Source organism: Bidens hawaiensis, unplaced genomic scaffold (assembly GCF_021521415.1).
Source record: "Bidens hawaiensis isolate Kalapana, Puna unplaced genomic scaffold, B.hawaiensis_p1.1 tig00006555_1, whole genome shotgun sequence".
Taxonomy (NCBI): Eukaryota; Viridiplantae; Streptophyta; class Magnoliopsida; order Asterales; family Asteraceae; genus Bidens; species Bidens hawaiensis.
Genome location: NW_027491442.1, coordinates 25197 through 45765, shown reverse-complemented (window position 1 = coordinate 45765; position 20569 = coordinate 25197). Strand labels below are relative to the sequence as shown.

The window sequence follows — 20569 nt, the reverse complement described above, 5'->3', positions numbered from 1 at the left end:
GTGCCTGGTTACGAGTTTCGTACCGGCGCACGGTAACCCGTTTCATGCCTACCTTCACCCGATTATTTAAGTTGGGCTTTTAAGTTTTAATTAAATGGTAGGCTTTTAATCATGTTGGGCTTTTAAAACTTTAAAAGGTAAAGTTTTGGGCTTTTCAAAAATTTTGAGAGGTAGCGTAATATAATTTTCAGGGGTAACGTAATACATAAAGCGTAAACATTTCCACTTCGCAGGAAAAGTTGAGGTGTAGCAGTTGCTATCCCTCCTTATAAGCTACGTCCGCCACTGCCACAAAGTTAAGAATCGGGTCGGGTAGGAACTGGTTTCGGGTATGATCGAGCTTTAATCGATTTTTGATTGGGTTGGGTGTGTGTTTTCGCCGGGTAGAAGTGGAACCGGTTTCTAATGGGTTCGGGTACGGTTTTTCTGATAAACTGAAACCAAATTCGTACGTGTGGGTCAGGTACGTTGGGCTTGGTTTTTGGTCCGAACCAAAACTAGTTTTATGCCAAAGTCTAACCAAATTTATTAAAATAGGGACTAGCAGGTACCTAGTCACTATAATACACTTAGGGGGTGTTTGGCCTAGGTTTTTTTTTTTTAACAAAGCTTATAGCTTTTTTGTTTTTTTTTTTTAACAAAATAAGCTTAATTTGGTGTTTGGTTTAGCTTTTTAAGCTTATTTTATAAGCTTATATAAGTTAATTTGAAAAGGCTCATTTGAAGGTGGCTTTTTAGCTTATTTGAATAAGCTTATTTATGTAAGGGTGTAAGTTACTCATTTGCCCTCAAATGGTAGTGGATGAATAATTATTGAAGCAACTTATTATTGTAACAAATTAAAGAATGGTAAATTTAACAACTTATTATCAACTTATAGGATATAAACTAATCCAAACACTTAAAAAAGAGTTTATCAAATAATAGAAAATAAGTTATAAATTACTTTAAAATATAAATATAAACTAAAAAATAAAAGCTAGGCCAAACACCCCTTAGTTAAAGAATGATATTAAAATGAAAATAAACACCGTTTCTCCTAATCTAACCTAATCATTTTTTCTTTATTTTTACCCGTAGGAACCCAAGACTCCTTATATTTTCTTTGATATAAAGACTTTTGTATTAGGTATTAGGTATAAGGTATTATATAATATTTACATGTATTATAGAGACTTTTAATGCATATTATTTTATAACGTTATTTAGTTTGAATTATACACACTATAAAAAAAAGGGGTGTCTATTGCCTACGATTTGCAACACTTACATTCACAACGTATGAGTTTTTATAACTATGTATGATTCCGCACATATAACATGTTTTTTCTAAGTTTTTATTTGTTACATTTTCTATCTATAGATGGTGTTTTTTTAAATGTTATCAATTGAGAGTCGTAGTGGATAAAAAATCCACTCTAATTTAACATCCTCGCTACTTGGTTACCTTGAACATGTTTACCTTTTTATTTCTAAATTGATTATATAAATTAGCATTAATCATTAGATATTTACTTGAACTACTACACGATCTCAAACCCATAGTTTGAAACATAAACATCATGCAAACATATTTTGAAAGCATTGACTATACAATTTGTATATTGTTTGAATATTATATAGAGGGGAATGGGCAATCTTGTGTACCGCCCTTACATCGAAAAATCATGTACTATCAGTTAATCTCTACTCTCAAGTACCCGCAAAATATAAAATCATTGGCAGCACATACTCACAAGTACCCTTAAATGTTTTATCTTTTTTTTTTTAATTTAGTTGTTAGAATCTAAAAGGAAAATGTTGTGGTTTATGTGGTAAAGGTTTACCATGTGGGTTCAGAGCTTGTCATGGCTCGGGATAAAATGGGTCATTTTAAAAGGATATCATTTTAGTTTTGATCAACGAGTCAATATAAAAAGGTATTAATTTTGTTCAGGTTTCAACGGATCTTTTTAAAATCGTATCGATTTGGTTCGGGTCATAACGGGTCAATCTTAGAAAATATCAATTTAGTTCGGGTTAAAATGGGTCATTCTCAAAACGTAACGATTTGATTATAGTCAAAACATATCATTTTAAAAGGTTTCGATTTGGTTATGGTTCCTATATGCGCTTTGGACGTGCTTCAGTTTACTAGGGTGTAAAATTTTCACATGAGATGCACAGTTTTCGTGGTCAGTTAGTCACTATATTTGTTAGATTGGTGTATGAATGTTTGTGTCATCAACTGTGTTCCCGGTCTGGGAAGAAAAGAAGCCCGAATTATTCTTGATGCTTATCAGAATCTTTCCTATATGCTTATTTTCTGATTTGCTTGCTTTCCAGACTAATGTTAGTGAAGTTTGTTTGTTTTCTGTTAATATTATTTTTTAAAGTTTTAAAATTTCTTCGTAAACGTTCTACTATGTAAAGTCCTTATTTGTAAGTTTATGTATCTCAATACTTTGTTTGCGTGTAAATATGAATTGCAATTAAAAATTATGTTGTTGTTTAAAAAAATATATTTAAAAATAACTTGTCGTTTGAAATTATATATGTATATACTTGACGGTTTCTGTATTTCCGTTAGGGGTGAGCAAGATAAGGGTTGGACCCTTGAAACCCGGTTACCCGACTCACAAACCCTTAATTGGACCCGAATATATAACACGGGTCGGGTTAATTGTATTTAAATTTCACCTTAAAGGGTAAAAGTGTTTCAAGGGTCCGACCCTTTTTCAAACCCTTGACCCTTTTACTAGTTTTTAGATGGATATACATCAGATTCGCGATTAATCTGAAATTATTTGAAGAGATATTTGTATTTCATATATGATTCTTACGGAATTTCCCAACTGCTAAGAAAAATAAAAATAAAGGGCCATACTATTATACTATTAATCGGAAACATATATATGGGAATTACTGAATTGTTCTCTACATGTAATTTGTGAGTATGAATATTATTTTAATCAGTTCAAATGATTGATAAACTTTCGAAGTTATACTTTACTATATCTATGAGATATGCAACCAGTAAATACAGAAAAGGAGATGTAATTACTGTCTTAGAGGGTAAAAAGTTGGACCCTTAAAACTCTTATTTATACCTGACCCTTTTATTGTTTATAGGGTAGGGTCTCAGGTCCATGTTTCTTCTTAAAAATATAAAGAATCCGAATAAGGTATTAAGTAAAAGAGTTTGGGTTTTACTTTGAACCATCATAATTTCCGTCTTGTCGTGCACAGGAACCTAGTTTTAAAGAATAAAAGGGAAAAAAAAACCTATATCTTCATCTTCTTCCTAGCTTCTACATACATAACACCATCAACGCATCAAGCCACCAAATATTTATCTAAGGTATGTTTATTAAATAAACAAAAATAAAAAAAAGGAAGAAAAACGGGAAGGAGAGAGCGGCGAGTACAGCCAGGGGACGGTGTTCCCGATCCTCCCGCGCGGTACCGAGGCCATCCCGCCCCACTAGTTCACCCTTATAAAGCGTCATGTCGCTGTCACGTAGACATGGTATGCTTTAACGAGTCCATTCTTTAACTTGAGCGCTATACAGGCTTGTAAGCGAACAGAATGAACCCAAACAAGCGCGTGTTCATGTTCGGGTTCGCTCATTTAGCTTTAAATGAACAAGAACAAGAACACATATTGTGTGTTCATGTTTGTTTGTTTAAAAAATGAACATGGTCGTGTTTGTTTGTTTGTTTAAAATCTAAACGAACAGATCACGAACATAAACGAACATAATTGAACAAATATAAATTATAAACAAATATAAATGAACACAAATAAACATAAAAGGACATAAATGAGCACGCTTAAATGAATACAAATAAACAAAGATAAAACCATTAAGTAAATAAGGCATCTAGAAAATATATAATTATTTTCTATTAATATGTAAACGAGCATAAACAAACATAAATAAACGAACATAAACGAGCATTCACTAACATAAATGAACGAGCAAAACATGTGTTCATGTTCGTTCGTTTATTAAATAAATGGATTTTTACATATTTCCCCTTCCTAAACCTTTGAAATTACATATTTCCCCAAAATACAAGTGTTTAATGCAAAATGTACAATGCTCTTTAAGCATGGTTTGGGGAAATATGTAATTTCAAAGTTTAGGAAGGGGAAATATGTAAATGTCCCTTAAATAAATGACCATAAACGAACTTCCCGCCGAACAATTCACGAACAGTTCATTGAACGTTCGGTTCGTTTACAGGCCTAGCGCTATGGGCGCAGGAAAATTTTTTGCAGAGGGCCTAAAAATAGGAGAAATGGCTGTTGACATGGTGGCACCCCTCCTCCATAACAACCCTTTTAAAGCCCGACACAGTGTGCGCAGGCTTTATCGTGCGTATGTTGGCTGTTAGTAACGGCCCCAAGCAGTCCACAACTATATAAATCAAAATTTCAACACCCTGGTAACATTTTTAGAAATATTGAAAATAATAATAATTTTATGTTGAAACAAATAAAAAGTTATTTAATAGAACATTAATATTTTTTTCGACGATCCGATGAAACCGAACCCTCGAAGTAGTTTTAAGTAATTGTCGGATACGGGCCCTCATGTTACGGGCATAAGTTTATGTTGTTTCACCTCTGCAGCCATTATTTATTATTATTACCTGTGTAACAATCAAACAATGGTCTTGTACAGTTATATAAATAGAGAAAAAGAGATGATCATGTGGTGCTCTAACTGTGCGAAAAATACCGAGACTCATCATGATAAATACAGCGGTACCAGGTGAGCCGTATTAGTTGTTATAAATAGTAATTTTATTTTCAACTCTGAACTATTTATTATTCGTTCTCAGGGCCTGTGCTGATTGTGGTAAAGTAATATCTGAAGATACGTTTGATGACATCTTTCGTTCTGACCGAAACAGATTACTTTATCTATTTAAAGACACAGTGAAGATCTGGTGCTCCTACTGTGGACTAAAATGTGATACTTATCATCAGGATACCACCCACTACTTGTCAGTATATATTTAACTATTTATTTCCGAATTATATTATTTGTTACAAATCATAATAGCCCTGCTTGCGGTGCGCACATATGATGTATATATGTGTGAACCCTCGGGTGGGCAAAAGTGAAATTGCACTAATTTTGACGTTATTTTACTAATCTCGTGAAAATAACGTTAAAAGTGACGGACGGTTAATCAGGCATCATGTAGTGGCGTTGATAGCCGAAAGACAAGGGTACATGCACCGATCAGCCGGTGTCCCGATGATTGAGTGCTATGTGCCTTATGTCCAAGGCTTGATGCAAAACTACTATCGAGCCGGGGGTCTCACCGGAAGCAGCCTCTCTATCCTTATGGGGTAGAGGTAAGGCTGTCTACATCTTACCCTCCTCAGACCCTACTATAGCTTTGCTATTGGTGGGATATACTGAGTACGATGATGATGATGATGAAATCATAATAATAACGTTTCATTCTTAGGTGCTGTGTTTATTGTGGTGAAGTAGTATCTGAAAATTTAGGGATCTTAATAAGCGGTACATTGTGTTTATAAATATATATTGTTATTGCTATTTGCGTATTTCACCATGCATCAATATTGCAGGGGAGGTTTTGATTAAGCAGCTGGTAGATAAATATAAATACATCGTGTTAGTTGGTGATGTTACTAAGTATTTCAGGGTTTGTGCGTTTCATTTATTTACATGCATCTATTTCATATGCTGGTAGTTGTTATTTCCTTTGTAACTGTAGATAGCACTTAAGCGTGGGTTTGCAAGAGGACGTAAAATGGAGCACGTTGCAGTTGCTTGCTTCTATCTTACTTGCCGGTAAGCGGCATGCTTGTAGTTGCAGAAGCATTATGTGAATGCAAATGGTTCAACTGTCTCGCTGTGTCTCTATTAACGGTTTCTGTTATTTATATAGGGAAATGATGAAAGCGATTCTGCTTATAGAATTTGCTTATGATTTGGGTGTTAATGTGTAAGCATTCACCTTCCTCGACTAGTAAATATTTTCCAAATTCTTTTTAAACTGATCCGAATTTGTAATTTATATTTACCAGCCACAAGTTGGCCGTCATGTATATACAGCTTTGCGAACTGTTTGGCCTCCAGGATCATCCGGTTCTACAAAATCCAGTTGATCCTACTTTTTTTATGCACAGATATACAAGTGGTAATAGTTGATTTATTTGAAATATCTTTATTTATACTTTGTTCATATGGTTGATATCTTATTGATTTATGTTTCAGGACTAATGAAAGACGATAACAAAAAGGAAGTTTGGAGCACTGCATTGCATCTTGCAGTTTGCGTGAAACGAGACTGGATTATGGTTTGATTCTTTCTGAATTTTTATAATTCTCGTTTATTCTTGAGTCGATTCAATAGCTTTTATTCTTCGTGATGCTTTTACAGACAGGAAGGAAACCTAGTGGGATGTGTGCTGCAGCTATTTATGTTTCTTCCATGTTCCATGGATACGGTTTTTCAAAAACAGATGTTGTGAGTATAATTTTATTACCGTCTTAAGTTTTTTTGAGTTATTTTGTTTCTTAGCATTAGGGGTAAATGTGACATTTTATATACGCTTAAAGCCATTCACACCAAGGACCCGAGTGTTGGTTGCTTGTGAATAGTGCAATTTGGGTGCACCACTGGAACCAAGGGTGGCAAATGGGTTGGGTCGGAACGAGTTAGGGTTGGAATGGGTCAATTAAAAAAAGGGTTGTATTGGTTCGGGTCAGAACAGGTCAGGGTCAACAGGCTCGGGTCAGAACGGGCCCAGGTCGGAACGGGTTTTGGGACTTTTTTTTTTTTGAACAAGGACAGTTTTTTACTTATTTTGTTTTTGATTTATATTTTGAGTTATGTTTTTTTTATTATTATTTTTTAAAATAATAAAAGAAAATCATAACTCAAAATATAAATCAAAAACAAAATAAGCAAAACAACTAAAATGTTTCCTCCGTTGTCCCCGTTCAACAAAAAAAGAAAACCAAGAAATGAGCCCAAAATTTTCAAGTCAACCCAAACTGGCCCATTTGAAATGCTTTGGGTCAAGATTGCCACTTCTAACAGGGACCAACCGCGTAATGAACTCTTCAAGTTCATATTTTTGTTATATTATTGTCAGGTTGAAGCTGTACAGATATGTGAAGCAACATTGCCAAAGCGATTGATTGAGTTTGAAAACACAGAATCTGGGAGTATAACAGTGAGTTCTATTGCTTTGCTCAAAACGAAATGAACACGTATTACATAAATTTGTAGAATTCATCATCTTGTGAAGTTTGATCATTCTTAGATAAGTTTCTCATTTGAACAACTTGAATAATCCATAAAGCCTATAAGTTTTTATAAGTTTTCAAGCCCAAGCTGTACATAACGAGCTTGACTAGGCTCTCAAGCCTAAACGAGCATATTATTTATGTAATATTTTAAATATATTTGATAGAATAGTTATTATTATACATAAAAATATGATAGAGAGGCTGCTGAATAATTTTGCTGACTTTAAATGTAGATTGAAGAGTTGACTCAGCATGTGATGGATTTTAATTTGCAAATGCTGCGGGCTTTAAGCAATCCTATGGCAGAAGTGGTTTGCGAGCACAAAAGCAGCGCAACAGTTCAAACTGGTTATGGACTTTGCAAAAATTGTTATTTGGAGTTTTGTGATCGTTCTGAACCTCCATCATTTCCACCGGGAGAGATCATCCGCAAAAAGATTTATACACCGGAATTTGTTGATCAAGTTTTTGCAAGCAAAAAAGTGGTAAGCTCTATAATTTCCGCGTTAAGAAATTTGTGTTGATACATGATTAGTTGCCTAGTTGGGTTATCCTTTGTGATTGTATGATGTAACAGAAAGCTAAAAGAAAGAGAGAAGTAGAGGCTAAGCCTGCCACATCAGCAGCAAGTCAACACTTCAAGAAGGTAATTTTGGGCCTTTTGGCATAAAAAATTAAACAATATTTCATCTTAACTGGCTTTTTTTTTTTTTTGCAGAAATTAAGTTCAAAAATTAATTATGATGTGTGGACTCGTCTATTTGGTGATTAAGTAAGCAGATATGTTTTTTTATCTTGGTTTTTAAATCTACTTAGGATTGAAAACGAGCGTGTTTATTATTTACTAATTATTATATACTATACAATCATATATATAGGGCTGAGTTCATTGGGGAACTCCAAAAAAGCGGGGAACTGTTCCCAGATCTTGATCATTTCCCCACATCCTTATTGTAAACCCTCGATCACCTACATCACATCATTTTTGTAAGGGAATAAAAACCCATCCAAAAAAATCAAAAAAATAATTATAAAATTATAAAACAAAAAAAAAACGAAAAAAAAATGTAAAAAAACAAAAATGTTTATCTAGCATCCCCCATTCCAAAAAAAAAATCTCGGTTTAGCCTTTGGATTTAGTTTAGCTTTTACGGATAGGTTTTTTGGGGTTTTAGGTTTCCCGGGTTGGGGATTAGTTTTTTTTTTTTTTTTTGGGGGGGGGGTTGCTTTTCTTGTACATGTGACGGTGGAAAGACAACAGGAAACGTGTTGCTTTGCATGTAAAATCTTAAAGAACTGTTGTTTTACATGTAAACCGTTAACGGGATTTGTTGTTTTACGTGTAAAATATTAATGAAAGTGTTATTTTACATTTAAAATATTATTTTTTACATGTAAAATCTTAAAGAACTATTGTTTTATATGTAAAATGTTAATAAGATTTGTTGTTTTACGTGTAAAATGTTAATGGAAAGTGTTATTTTACATATAAAATGTTAATGAAAAGTGTTATTTTACATGTAAAATCTTAAAGAACTGTTGTTTTACATGTAAATGTTAATGAGATTTGTTGCCCCCCCCCCCTTCTCAAAGCTAAAAAAACATAACCCCCTAAAAGCTAAAATAAACTTGAAGGCTAAACCGAGATTTATTATTATTATTTATTTATTTATTTTTAGAACGGGGGATGCGCTGGATAAACATTTTTGTTTGTTTACATTTTTTGTTTTTTTTGGTTTTATAATTTCTTAAATTACTTTTTGATTTTTTAAAGGTTTTTTTTCCCTTACAAAAATGATGTGATGTAGGTGATTGAGGGTTTACCATAAGGATGTGAGGAAATGATCAAGAATTGGGAAGGTTGTTCCCCACTCCCTAGTTCCCTAGTTTTTTGGAGTTCCCTTTTGAACCTATATATATATATAATTCATTTTATCTAATATATTAAAAAATTATATATAATTAACAAGACCGTTTAAGCCTGCAAGTGCATTCAAGCTTGGTATCTAAGCTCGGGCTCGAGCTCATTACTAAATGAGTTTCGCTTGATGCTCGGGGTCATTTCAGCTTGGCTTGATTCCAGATTTTATTTTAGCGAGCCAACTTTGAGTTGCTCATAGTGGTTTGGCTCGTTTACACCTCTAAATTTGCTTATAGAAATGTTTTATCTGAATAGATGCACAGTGGATATGCTGTAGTTTATTTGTCAAATTGACTTCTAATCTTTTTGTTAAAGAGTTTTTTTTTCCTTTTTAAATAATTTTGTTTAGATTTTAAAATGTTCCAGGAGTTGAGCAGCTTGAGCCCCGAAAAGAATGTCAATGATAGCATCGCCAATCGGAATGAAATTAGGAGCGACGGCGACAGTGATGGCGACAGCCACGGCGATGACGATTGGGGTTGGATGTATGATGACGAATTGGATTTTGAAGACGATGACGACTGGATATATGATGAAAATTTGAAACATGATGGCGATGGAATTTACTATTATTAATGAAATTGGTTATTGCTAGATGCATAATAATTAAATTATGATAATGAAAAATGCCACGGGAAATTTATTTAATTTGGTTATCAATTTATGTTTCTTCGTTATAATGAAAAATGTTGTGCTACGTTATAGTTTGTTACGGTTTAAAGTAGAATGAAAAGACACATCGCAATGCTTTTAGAATGTTATATTCTAAAGTAAAAGAGTTAATGTCATTTTAGTACATGTGGTTTGTTCAACTACGCAACTTCAGTATCGTTTTTGATTTTTTCGCAACTAGCTACTCCATGTTTCAAAAACTGGCCATTTTAGTATATTTTTTTCCAACCCTGTTTATTTGTCCGTTAAATCAGAGGCATAATGGTAACTTAAGTTATTTTATTTATTTTCTTTTAAACTCTTAATAAACCCCTTTTTTTATCATCCAAGCCCTAAAAGAAAGATGTGACAATAGAAAGCTAAAAGAAAGAGAGCTAAGCCTAGCAAGTCAACACTTCAAGAAGGTAATTTTGGGCCTTTTGGCCTAAAAATTTCATCTTAACTGCCTTTTTTTTCTTTTTTTAGAAATTTAGTTCAAGAATTAATTATGATGTGTGGACTCGCTGTTTGGTGATGAAGTAAGCACATATGTTCTTTAACTTGGTTTTTAAATCTACTTAGGATTGAAAACGAGCGCGTTTATTATTTACTAATTATTATTATATATTATACAATCATATTATATATAATAATTCATTTTATGTAATATATTAAAAAATATGTATAATTAACAAGACCATTTCGGCTTGCGAGCCCAGTCAAGCTTGGTATCTAAGCTCGGGCTCAAGCTCCTTACAAAATGATGCTTCGGTTATTTCAGCTTGGCTTGATTCGAGGTTTTATTTTAGCGAGCCAACTTTAAGTAGCTCATAAGTGGATTGGCTCGTTAACACCTCTAAATTTGCTTATAGAAATGCTTTATCTGAAAAGATGCACACCTCATGTGAGGATATGCTATAGTTTATTTGTGAAAATGATAAATGGTCAACTGAAGCCTTGCTTGCGGTGCACGCATATAATGTATATATGTATGAACCCTCGGGTGGACAAAAGTGAAATTGCACTAATTTTAACGTTATTTTACTAATCTCGTGAAAATAACGTTAAAAGTGGCGGAGGGTTAATCAGGCATCATGTGTGGCGTTGATAGCCGGAAGACAAGGGTACATGCACCAATTGGCTGGTGTGCCGATGGTTGAGTGTTATGTTCCTTGTGTCCAAGGCTTGATGCAAAACTACTATCGAGCCGGGGGTCTCACCGGAAGCATCCTCTCTATTCCTACAGGGTAGAGGTAAGGCTGTCTACATCTTACCCTCCTCAGACCCTATCATAGCTTTGCTATTGGTGGGATATACTGAGTACTGATAGAATATAATCGATGTCTTGTTCTCATTCATTCAAATCAATATATAGCTACAATATGCCAATCTCCTATAATAATGAAAGATACAACAGAATATGAATTATTTACGTGATGATTTGGTTTCCAACAGTAGACTATCAATTTCAAATATAGTGTCTATCAAGTACGATGATGATGATGATGATAAATGGTCAACTGGGGGTCAAATTAACTTGTAATCTTTTTATTGAAAAGTTTTTTTTTCTTTTATATAATTTTGTTTAAATTTCTTTGTGTTCTAGGAGTTGAGCCATGAAAAGAATGTCAATGATAGCATCGCCAAGGGAAATGAAATCAGGAGCGATAGTGATGGCGATGACGATGACGATGACGATTGGGGTTGGATTTATGATTACGAATTGGGTTATGATGACGAATGGATATATGATGACGAATAGATATATGATGGTGATGGTTATTATTATTATTAATGAAATTGGTTATTGTTAGATGCATAATTAATCATGATAATGAAAAATGTTGCTTTTGGTTATCAAATTATGATTCTTGTTTGTAATGAAAAAGCCAGGTTGTATTTTGTATTACGGTTCAAAGTAGAATGAAAAACATATTTGCAACAATGCAACACAAGTGTTAGATCACTCTCTCTTTAAGGGGGTAATTTGGAATTCAATATGGTATGTATAGTACATATTGTGAAAGTTTAAAATGATTTTTTTAGATATAAAAGTGTTAAAATTATTCTGCTATTAACCAAACTGAATAAATACTAAATGATCTATAAAGTTGTCATTGAAGAAACAAGCAAGAAACACAAGTATTAGCATGCGGGTCAAAACAATATGATATCTTATATTATTTATTGATTGTACCTCTAAGGTAATGGGAAGGCATTTCAGCAGAAGAACACAATGATGCGGTCATACTTGAATCTACGATGTTTAGTGGGGTTCCTCAAGGGGCCGGATATCGCATAACTTAAGGCTCCTGTGAAAAACTTCCATATGAAGGATCCAAACTTCGCATTTTGGGGGCACTAATGCGGTCATACTTGACCCTTACGACCTGTTTTCTGTTTAGGTAAAAAAAATTATTCGACTCGATAGAAAAAGATATAACCTAAATCAAATTGTTAGTAACTTTGTAGTTTGTTGTGTATCATATGATGTTTCAAATTTGAACTTGGAAGATGATTTAACCTTTTAAACTAAGTTTTACTTTTTTAAAATGTTTCTACATTAAACTTTCATTGATGCTTTATAATATGTGTTTGATTATATGCACGCTCGGTATTTTTTCTAAGGGCTTATGTTGAGGTCGGATGCTTTTTATCGTAGATAAATTAAGTATATGGTGTTTAGGATTCCTAATTTTACCTACTTATAACTTTTCTCATAACTTAATAAGTTACAAATTTGTAACTTATTAACTTATCCTCTCACAATATCAAACACCTTTTGACTTTTTCAAAAGTTAATAAATTATAAGTTGCTTCAAATAAGCAATCCCAAACACCCAGTAGGTATGCCGCAATGTTATATTTTAAACAGACAAAATATATTTCGGAAGTTATAAAAGAAAATTACGGGTGAATAGTAATTTAAAAAATGTACCTTAAAAGTCATGAAAACATATAAAGTATGCTATGATCGAAATTTAAAGGCATTAAAAAACTAATTATTATTAGAAAACAAAAAAGAGAAAATTTGATCATATTACATGTCTACTAAAAATCAACTTTGAACACTTTTGTTTTTCATTTTACTATAACCACAAAACTTATTTTCGTGTTTTATACTTTTTTTTCATCAAATTTATAAAAACTAGCTTCAAAACTTTTATGTTTTATATTTTGTCAACCAAACTTTTAACTTTCAACCACAAGCCATCAAACTTATAAAAAACCAATCTTAAAGCTTTTGTCTTTAATTATTTAGCCGCCAAACTTTCTAACTTTTGTCACAAAAAAGGGTAAGAATGAGAGTGTAGGCTTGTGAATAAAGAAAGTTAAGTAGATCAATTAATTTTCATACATGGACGAGCCAAAATTGATGCATATGATGATATGAATATGAACATATACATAGCACACATGATAAAAAAGAAAATATATTTTGAAAACATTGATTACAATGTTGTTTTGTATTTATTGCAAAAATGGAAGTCCAAACCAAATTGTGCGTATGCTAAGATTACGTGTTGTGGACTAAATAACATGTGCTGGTTAAAATGTCACGTCACTGTCACGTAGGCAGTGGGGTTTTAATTGAAACACATTTAAACTTGGGCATTGTAGGTTAACTAGCTAGTTATGAGTTGTGAAGCAAGGGCGAGACTTCCTTTAGGCCTGGCCACCTCTCGTTTATGATTTTGTAAATATATATTGAGTCTGGTCCCTTGATGTATATGTCCAAGCTTTACCCCTGATGACATGAGACACCATACCAACATGCATGCACGCATACATAAGCAATTCCAACACTTCCTCATCCGGTTAAAATAATTTCCGTAAATTAATGTGTTAAAAACATTCATATTTTAATTGAAACTTTCATGATTCCCAATTTCTTTTAACGATCAACAAAATTTTTTTTATTAACCATAAAACCGCAAGGCAAGAAGCTTTAGACCACAAACCACCTAACAACCATGAAGTTCTGATAAATAACATTTTTCTTTTTTGAAAAATAAAATTATAAAAAAAAATTAATTTGATCAAATATAAAATTAGAAAATGCAGGGGTAACTAACTATTTATGAATTCTCCACTTGTGGGCATAGTGGTAGGAGGTTTGAATTTTTTTTATGTTGACTCAAGTTCGATTTTTATTTGCGTCATTCTGAATGGATATTGACAATGAATGATTTGAGCTAGGGCTGACAATTTAGACACGATATACGAATACATGACACGAACTTACACGACTTTAACAGGTATCAGGTATGGCCTTAACAAGTTTCGTGTACTAAACAGGTAGACACGAATTGACCTATTAATTTTCGTGTCTAAACAAGTAAAATACCCGTTTACATGTTAAATACCCGTTAGTACCTGATTATATTAAAAACATATAATAATATAATACGTTATATACCCTAAATAGTTAACACTAAATTTTCATAACAAACAATTGAACACCGCGCACGTCATTCAAATCCAACATAAGCATACGACATACGAACCCTTCTCTGATTCTCCCTCTCCGGATCTCCGGCAGTCCAGTGGTTTCCCTTCATATATCTGGCAGTCGCAACCCTTCAATTCTCTGGTCTACCTCTCCATATCTCCGATTCTTACAGTCTCAGCGGGGCCACCGGTATTAACAGGTTCGTGTCTTACCGAGAAAACCTAATATTAATATTAACAGGTTCGCGTTCAGGCTCGTGATACATGTACACAAAAGTTTTCGTTTCGTATAGAGTTATACATGTTGGCGTCTCTTATCGTCGTGTACGGGTCAAACACGTTACTACTGCTACTTATGGTGTGAATGTTTATGGTCGGTTTGTTGAAGACCAATGGACCGGAGCACATCATCTTCTTCTTCATCACCGGCGAACAAACGGAGAATTGAAGGCCTGAACGATGACATCATGTGCACCGTGTTCTCCTTCCTTGATCTCATCCATCTCATTCGCTGCACCGCCGTCTGCAAGTCATGGTATCATCATCATCTATATTATATCTTCTAGGGTTTGCGATTGCTAATTTATTTCAGATACAGATTGATATTCTAGTATTAGCTTATTATTTAAACACCGCATATGATTCGGATCGATAAAAAGCTTTTCGAGAGCCTCAATTAAAGCTAGTTTAGTTATTGAGCTCGAGCCTTGTATGGGAAGCTCATTTAGGCTTGCTGAAGCTTAACGCGCTTTGTTCCTTTGGACTTCTATGTATTAATTTACACTGCACACGAGCTTGAGCTGAGCTTATATAAATAGTTTAAAACGTATGTTTATTAATTAATTAGTAAATAGATAATATACGAGCCGAGCTTGACGAAACAATTCACGAGGCGAGTTTGGGCTTTAGAAAAATTGCTAGAAACGAGTCGAGCTTGAGCTCTCGAGTTCGAGCCTTGTATTGGGAAGCTCATTTAGGCTTGCTGAGGCTTAACGCGCTTTGTATATTTTTTAGTTTGACCACTTTTGGAATTCTATTTATTAATTTTACATAGCACAGAAGCCGAGCTTTGGCTTGTTTAAGGTTCCACACGAGCTCAATCCAAGCTTTGGCTTGTTTAAGTCTTTTTTTTGTATATAGATTATTTAATTAATAAGTAATAAACGAGCTGAGTCGAGCTTGAAAAAACAATTTACGAGGCAAGCTCGAGCTTTAGAAAAGTCGCTCGAAACAAGTCGAGCTCGAGCTCTCGTAAGTCGAGCCTGGTGTATTTTTGGTGTTGCGATTGCTTATTTGAGATTGAGATTCTAGGGTTAGCTTATTCAAACACCACATATGATTTAATTCTACTTGAGCTTGGATCGATAAATAGCTTGAAACCAGCCGAGCTTTTTCGAGCCGTAAATAAAGTTTGTTTAGTTGTCAAGCCCGAGCTTGAGCCTTGTGTATTTTTAGGTTTGACCTCTTTTGGACTTCTGTGTATTAGTTTTATACTGCACAGTCGAGCTTTAGCCAAGCTTTGGCTCGTTTAAGGGTTTTGTTAAAGTATATAAAAATAATTAAAAACGTATATAAATTAATTAATTATAAATAATAAACAAGCCCAGTGCCCGAGCTTGAAAAAAAGTTGAGGTTGAGTTTTAGAAAAAGAGCTTGAAACGAGCCGAGCTCGAGCTCTTGTAACTTGTAAGTCAAAACGAACAGAGCTCATGCATTGTGCATTTTTAGTTTTGACCTTTTTTGGACTTCTATGTATTAGTTTTACACTGCATAGTCCAGCTATAGCCGAGCTTTGGCTCGTTTAAGGTTTTTTTTTCAAAGTATATAAAAACAATTAAAAACATATAAATTAGTTAATGAATAATAAACTAGCTTAGCCAGATCTGAGCTTGAAAATGACTCACGAGCCGAGCTCGAGCTCTTGTAAGTCAAAACGAGCCGAGCTCAGAGTCTTGTGCATTTTTAGTTTTGACCTCTTTTGGACTTCTATGTATTAGTTTTATATTGCATAGTCGAACTTTGACTTGTACAAGGGTTTTCTACTTTTCTCAAAGTATATAAAAATAATAAAAAAACAAATACAAATTGATTAATAAAATCAATACGAGCCCGAGCTTGAAAAAAACAACGGATGAACGGAGCTCATGCTTTAGAAAAAGGGCTCGAGTCTAGTCGAGCTCGGGCTCGGCTTGTTTACACCTGCAAATTCCTCAACACTCCCTAATATGGCTAAATAATTTCCATAAACTAGTGTGTTAGCAGTTTCATATAATCATATTTAGTTGAAAACTTTGTTGGTTCATGGTTGAAGTATTGCTTTTCACTCTAGGACATTGTTGACTCAGTGTGTAATGTCAGAATCCATATCAATGGTCTGTTTAGTAATTTAGTAATACCATGATTGCCTCAAAACTTCCATTGAGCAATCAATTTTTCGAAAATCTATAAGATGATTCTGAAAGGGTTGGTGGAGAATATTTTTTTTGGCTTCTCATTGGTGTAGCAGTTTATATTTAGTGATCCTTTTCTGTTAAAAAAATTACATTTGGCTTAATTTCTTCTTGTATTATATGTTTTTTGTGAAGGAGCGGAGTCATTGATAAATCAAAGTTACTCCAGATTTTGTACTGCAAGCAAAGAGGGATTTTTGGTGGTGATTTTGATGCATCTACGTCTTCAGAAGGAACCTTGAAAGGTAAAATTCAGGACTTGGCTATTAGTCAACACCGGTCAGCATTACATTCGGGACATGTTAATATATATCAATGGAAAGGTCATTCTGATGGGTAAGTTTTATTTCTTCATGAATGTTTTCCTCGACTGATTCATTGTTGTATACTTGTATGCTAGTTTAATTCTGTAAATTGTTTCTTTTTAGGATCGACAAGTGCAAAATGAAGTCGGGATTGGTCCTCACCGGTGGAAGTGGCAAGGTAGAGTCTATGCAAATATATTATTATCATTACTTGATAAAGCTATTGGATTAGGTTATAGTTATGCATTCCTTATTAAACATTTAAGCATCATGAGCTTCACTTTTGCTAGGTGATGCGTCTTTGGTCTGTAGAACGATACAAATGTCTAGCTGAGTATTATCTTCCACAAACAGGCTCCTTGATTGACTTCAATTTTGATGAGAGCAAGGTACCTTCTGTTGCTTTTTCGAGTACTTTTCAAAGTCATTTTCTTCCTTTAAACCATCAACTTCCACAAAGTTTGGTTTACTTCATGCCTTTTAATTTTATTCTTAGTTAATATTTGGCTGCATCTTTGTAGGTTGTTGGATTAGTAGGAAATCAAATATGCCTATGGAGGCGCAACGAGAGGAGAAGTATATTTTCCTCACAAAGTGGTCAATTTCCCAAAAGTTCTTGCATGTGGTAAGCTATTGCTCACGAATACTGAATAATTGTTTGTTATTTTCATTTTATCATTATTTTCTTTATAAATGCATGGTGTTAAAAGAACATTTAAGAGAGCATATCATCTTTCATTATAGCTATGTAGATCCAGAAGCTGTTATTGGTTGCGAAGACGGGAGAGCTCGTGTGTTTGATATGTATGGCAGGAAGTGGTCTAGAATCATAATGTATGTACCTGCATAACCATCTTCATGTTCTCTTTTGAGCTTCAAGTTGCTAGATGTTTATTATTATTATTAAATTTTTCTTGTAATGATGTATTGTAGGATGCACAATGGGCCCATTACATGCTTATCTCTTAGTGATGACCAGTTGCTTATTGGCGGTTCATCTTTTGGCCATATAGCTTTATCAGATCTTTCATCTGATCAGCAAGTAGCACTACTGAAGACTAATGATTTTGCAGGTCTGTTTCATTTTTTCCATAACAAATGCCTTTTATGTGGTTGATGAAAATTTGCTGCATGAATTTTGAAACATACTGTAGTATATTTTGCATTCTTGCTTTGATTTTTCTCACCATGTTAAAGCCATAATCTTTGGTAATGAATAGGTGGCAAATCTGACAAGTTTACTCGTGAATGGGTAGATTTGGGATATATGTTATCTTTAATGAGTCAAGCTGATAAATTAAACAATATCAGCTTAAAAGGAGACGGGCGAAATTAAAAATCCAAGTGTATATACTTATGTTGGTATTCCACTACATGAACAAAACCTTAAACCAACAAGCAAAGCATACTAAATCACATACTGATCAACTCAAAGTGTTTAGTTGAAAACATCAGCAACAGCATCATCTGTGATGTATTTCTGTTTCTTTATCACACGGTAGGCTCCAACAACATAGGCATGATCTCGCTCCAATGGCTCAAGAGTTGAAATTTTAATTTTGGTGACTTAAAATTTTGGAAAGTGACATCTTTTTCTTCGCTTCCCAAAACCACAACAGATACATTGACCAGCTGATAAGTTTAGAGCTATCTAACGTGGTTCCAATAAGCTCAAATCGTGTTGATGAAATAAGGGATGTATTGGAAAAAAGTGACCTGTCTTGGAAGGCGGTCGACTCAGGAGGAGGTCCTACTTTACTTCGTTTAGTGGTTAGTCAAGGTTGAGCCGATTTAGTTCCAAGTGATCCTCGAGTTCAAGCCCGATGTAAATGCTCAGTCAACTTGGGCAAGATTTGGGTCAACCTCACTTGAGCCTTGCCTATTAGCTAACCAAGCAAACATAGACCAAACAGATCTGTCCGCATGGGTCCGATTTCTCATAGCGGCTGGTGGGGCATGTTGACATTTTTAGACTACTTTTGGTCAATGGAGTCAATGCGGATGCAGTTACAAACCCAAGGAACAGGCTACTCTTGCGCCCTTGGAGCGAGATCATACCTGTCAGCCTGTATTGTTGACTTGCTGGAGCCTAGTAGTCATGTACCAAAGAAATAGAATTCTGCGTCATATATGCTGCTGCTGTTGCTTTTAAGTATAACATTATGAGTTGATTAGTATGTGATTTAGTTTGTTTTGCTTGTTTTAAGCAGCATCGGAAAAAGCGCTCATATCATAGTGTATTATAGTGCATTCAAAACATTAATTTATTGTTGAAACAGGATAATGTATATAAGCTACTATAAAGAAGTTTAGAAGAAGAAAGTATAGGGTCAACCCAATACATACAAAATATGTGTTCTGCCCCGCTACCCGAGCTTAACTCTCCTGTTATTTCACCTTACATGACTTAGAAGTACATGGCTTCATCTATACATTATCCATGTAGCTCATAAAGCATCTTTGACATGCATCATTTGACTTTTCTTTTTGTAACAGGGTTGACCACTTTGTGTTACAATGCGCGTTCACATATCGTATTTGCTGCGTCAAGATCAGGGCGGGCTTCTTCTTGGGATCTAAGGTATGTCGTATATGGTATGTATATATTTAGTGTTGAGTTCAAATAATAACCATTAAATATTAAAGAAAATATCTCGTCACATTCAGGATGATGAAACAGTTATGGGAAGCGCGAGTGAGTCCAAATCTCATATCTTCAGTTCAACATATGCGTGATGACATTTCGGTATTAGCTGTGGGAGGAATAGATGGTGTGCTACGCCTCGTGGACCCACAAACCGGAGATTTTTTGTCAAATTGCATAATTTATGAAAGTTGCAGAAAGTTAAATCGTTCAGACACTTGTCACTCACCTGTTACCAGAAAGAAAGGATTAAGAGTTTCAGAAGATGCACGTTTTGATTTAATGCCCCGGCTTTCCAGACCGTCGATTAGCTCTTTAGCTGTGGGGATGCAGAAGGTTGTCACCACACATGCTGATGGGTATATCAGAGTTTGGAAATTCAGTAAATAAATGATTGGCAATTATTTAATGTGTGGGTGTTGTAACATTTACATGAACCTGTATGTTTAGTACCTATAACTTCAAGTGTGTTGTATATTGAATCATACGGTGCGGAAATGTGACATATACGCCCTCTTATTTCCATGGAAGCCACGGTGTGTGGAATTCAGTAATCGCATTTGAATCTAGCTCCATAGTTTCAAATCTTGAATCATTCGAGTATTGAAACTTGATTCGTTGAACACCCCTATGATATAATTTCTTTAAAAATTTTCAGGTGGGGAGCGGTCCCCTTCCAGTAAAACTAATATAAGAAATAAAACAAACCACCACATGATCTAAGGTGTTTGCATATGTTATATGTGTTTAAATCTCTAAACCAAATTCTTCAGTCACCTTGTGAGCTCATTGTTTTGATCCCCAAAAACATACTGATGTTTGTGCTCTTGGTTAACTTCACAAAAACCACCAAATTCTTG

General features: G+C 34.3%; 2 protein-coding genes across 2 annotated transcripts; both read left to right on the top strand.

Annotated features, from left to right (window-relative positions):
* Positions 1-4284: 4284 nt before the first annotated feature.
* On the top strand, positions 4285-7335 carry LOC143632953 (uncharacterized). Its single transcript, XM_077101360.1, has 8 exons — positions 4285-4375; positions 5594-5670; positions 5743-5819; positions 5917-5973; positions 6056-6168; positions 6246-6328; positions 6412-6498; positions 7130-7335. The coding sequence occupies exons 1-8, from the start codon at positions 4285-4287 to the stop codon at positions 7241-7243; spliced, it is 699 nt and encodes a 232-aa protein (XP_076957475.1). The 3' UTR covers positions 7244-7335.
* Positions 7336-14670: 7335 nt separating this feature from the next.
* On the top strand, positions 14671-20163 carry LOC143632892 (F-box/WD-40 repeat-containing protein At3g52030-like). Its single transcript, XM_077101306.1, has 9 exons — positions 14671-14845; positions 16896-17096; positions 17189-17243; positions 17356-17454; positions 17587-17690; positions 17810-17899; positions 17999-18138; positions 19562-19646; positions 19733-20163. The coding sequence occupies exons 1-9, from the start codon at positions 14703-14705 to the stop codon at positions 20097-20099; spliced, it is 1284 nt and encodes a 427-aa protein (XP_076957421.1). The 5' UTR covers positions 14671-14702; the 3' UTR covers positions 20100-20163.
* Positions 20164-20569: the final 406 nt, after the last annotated feature.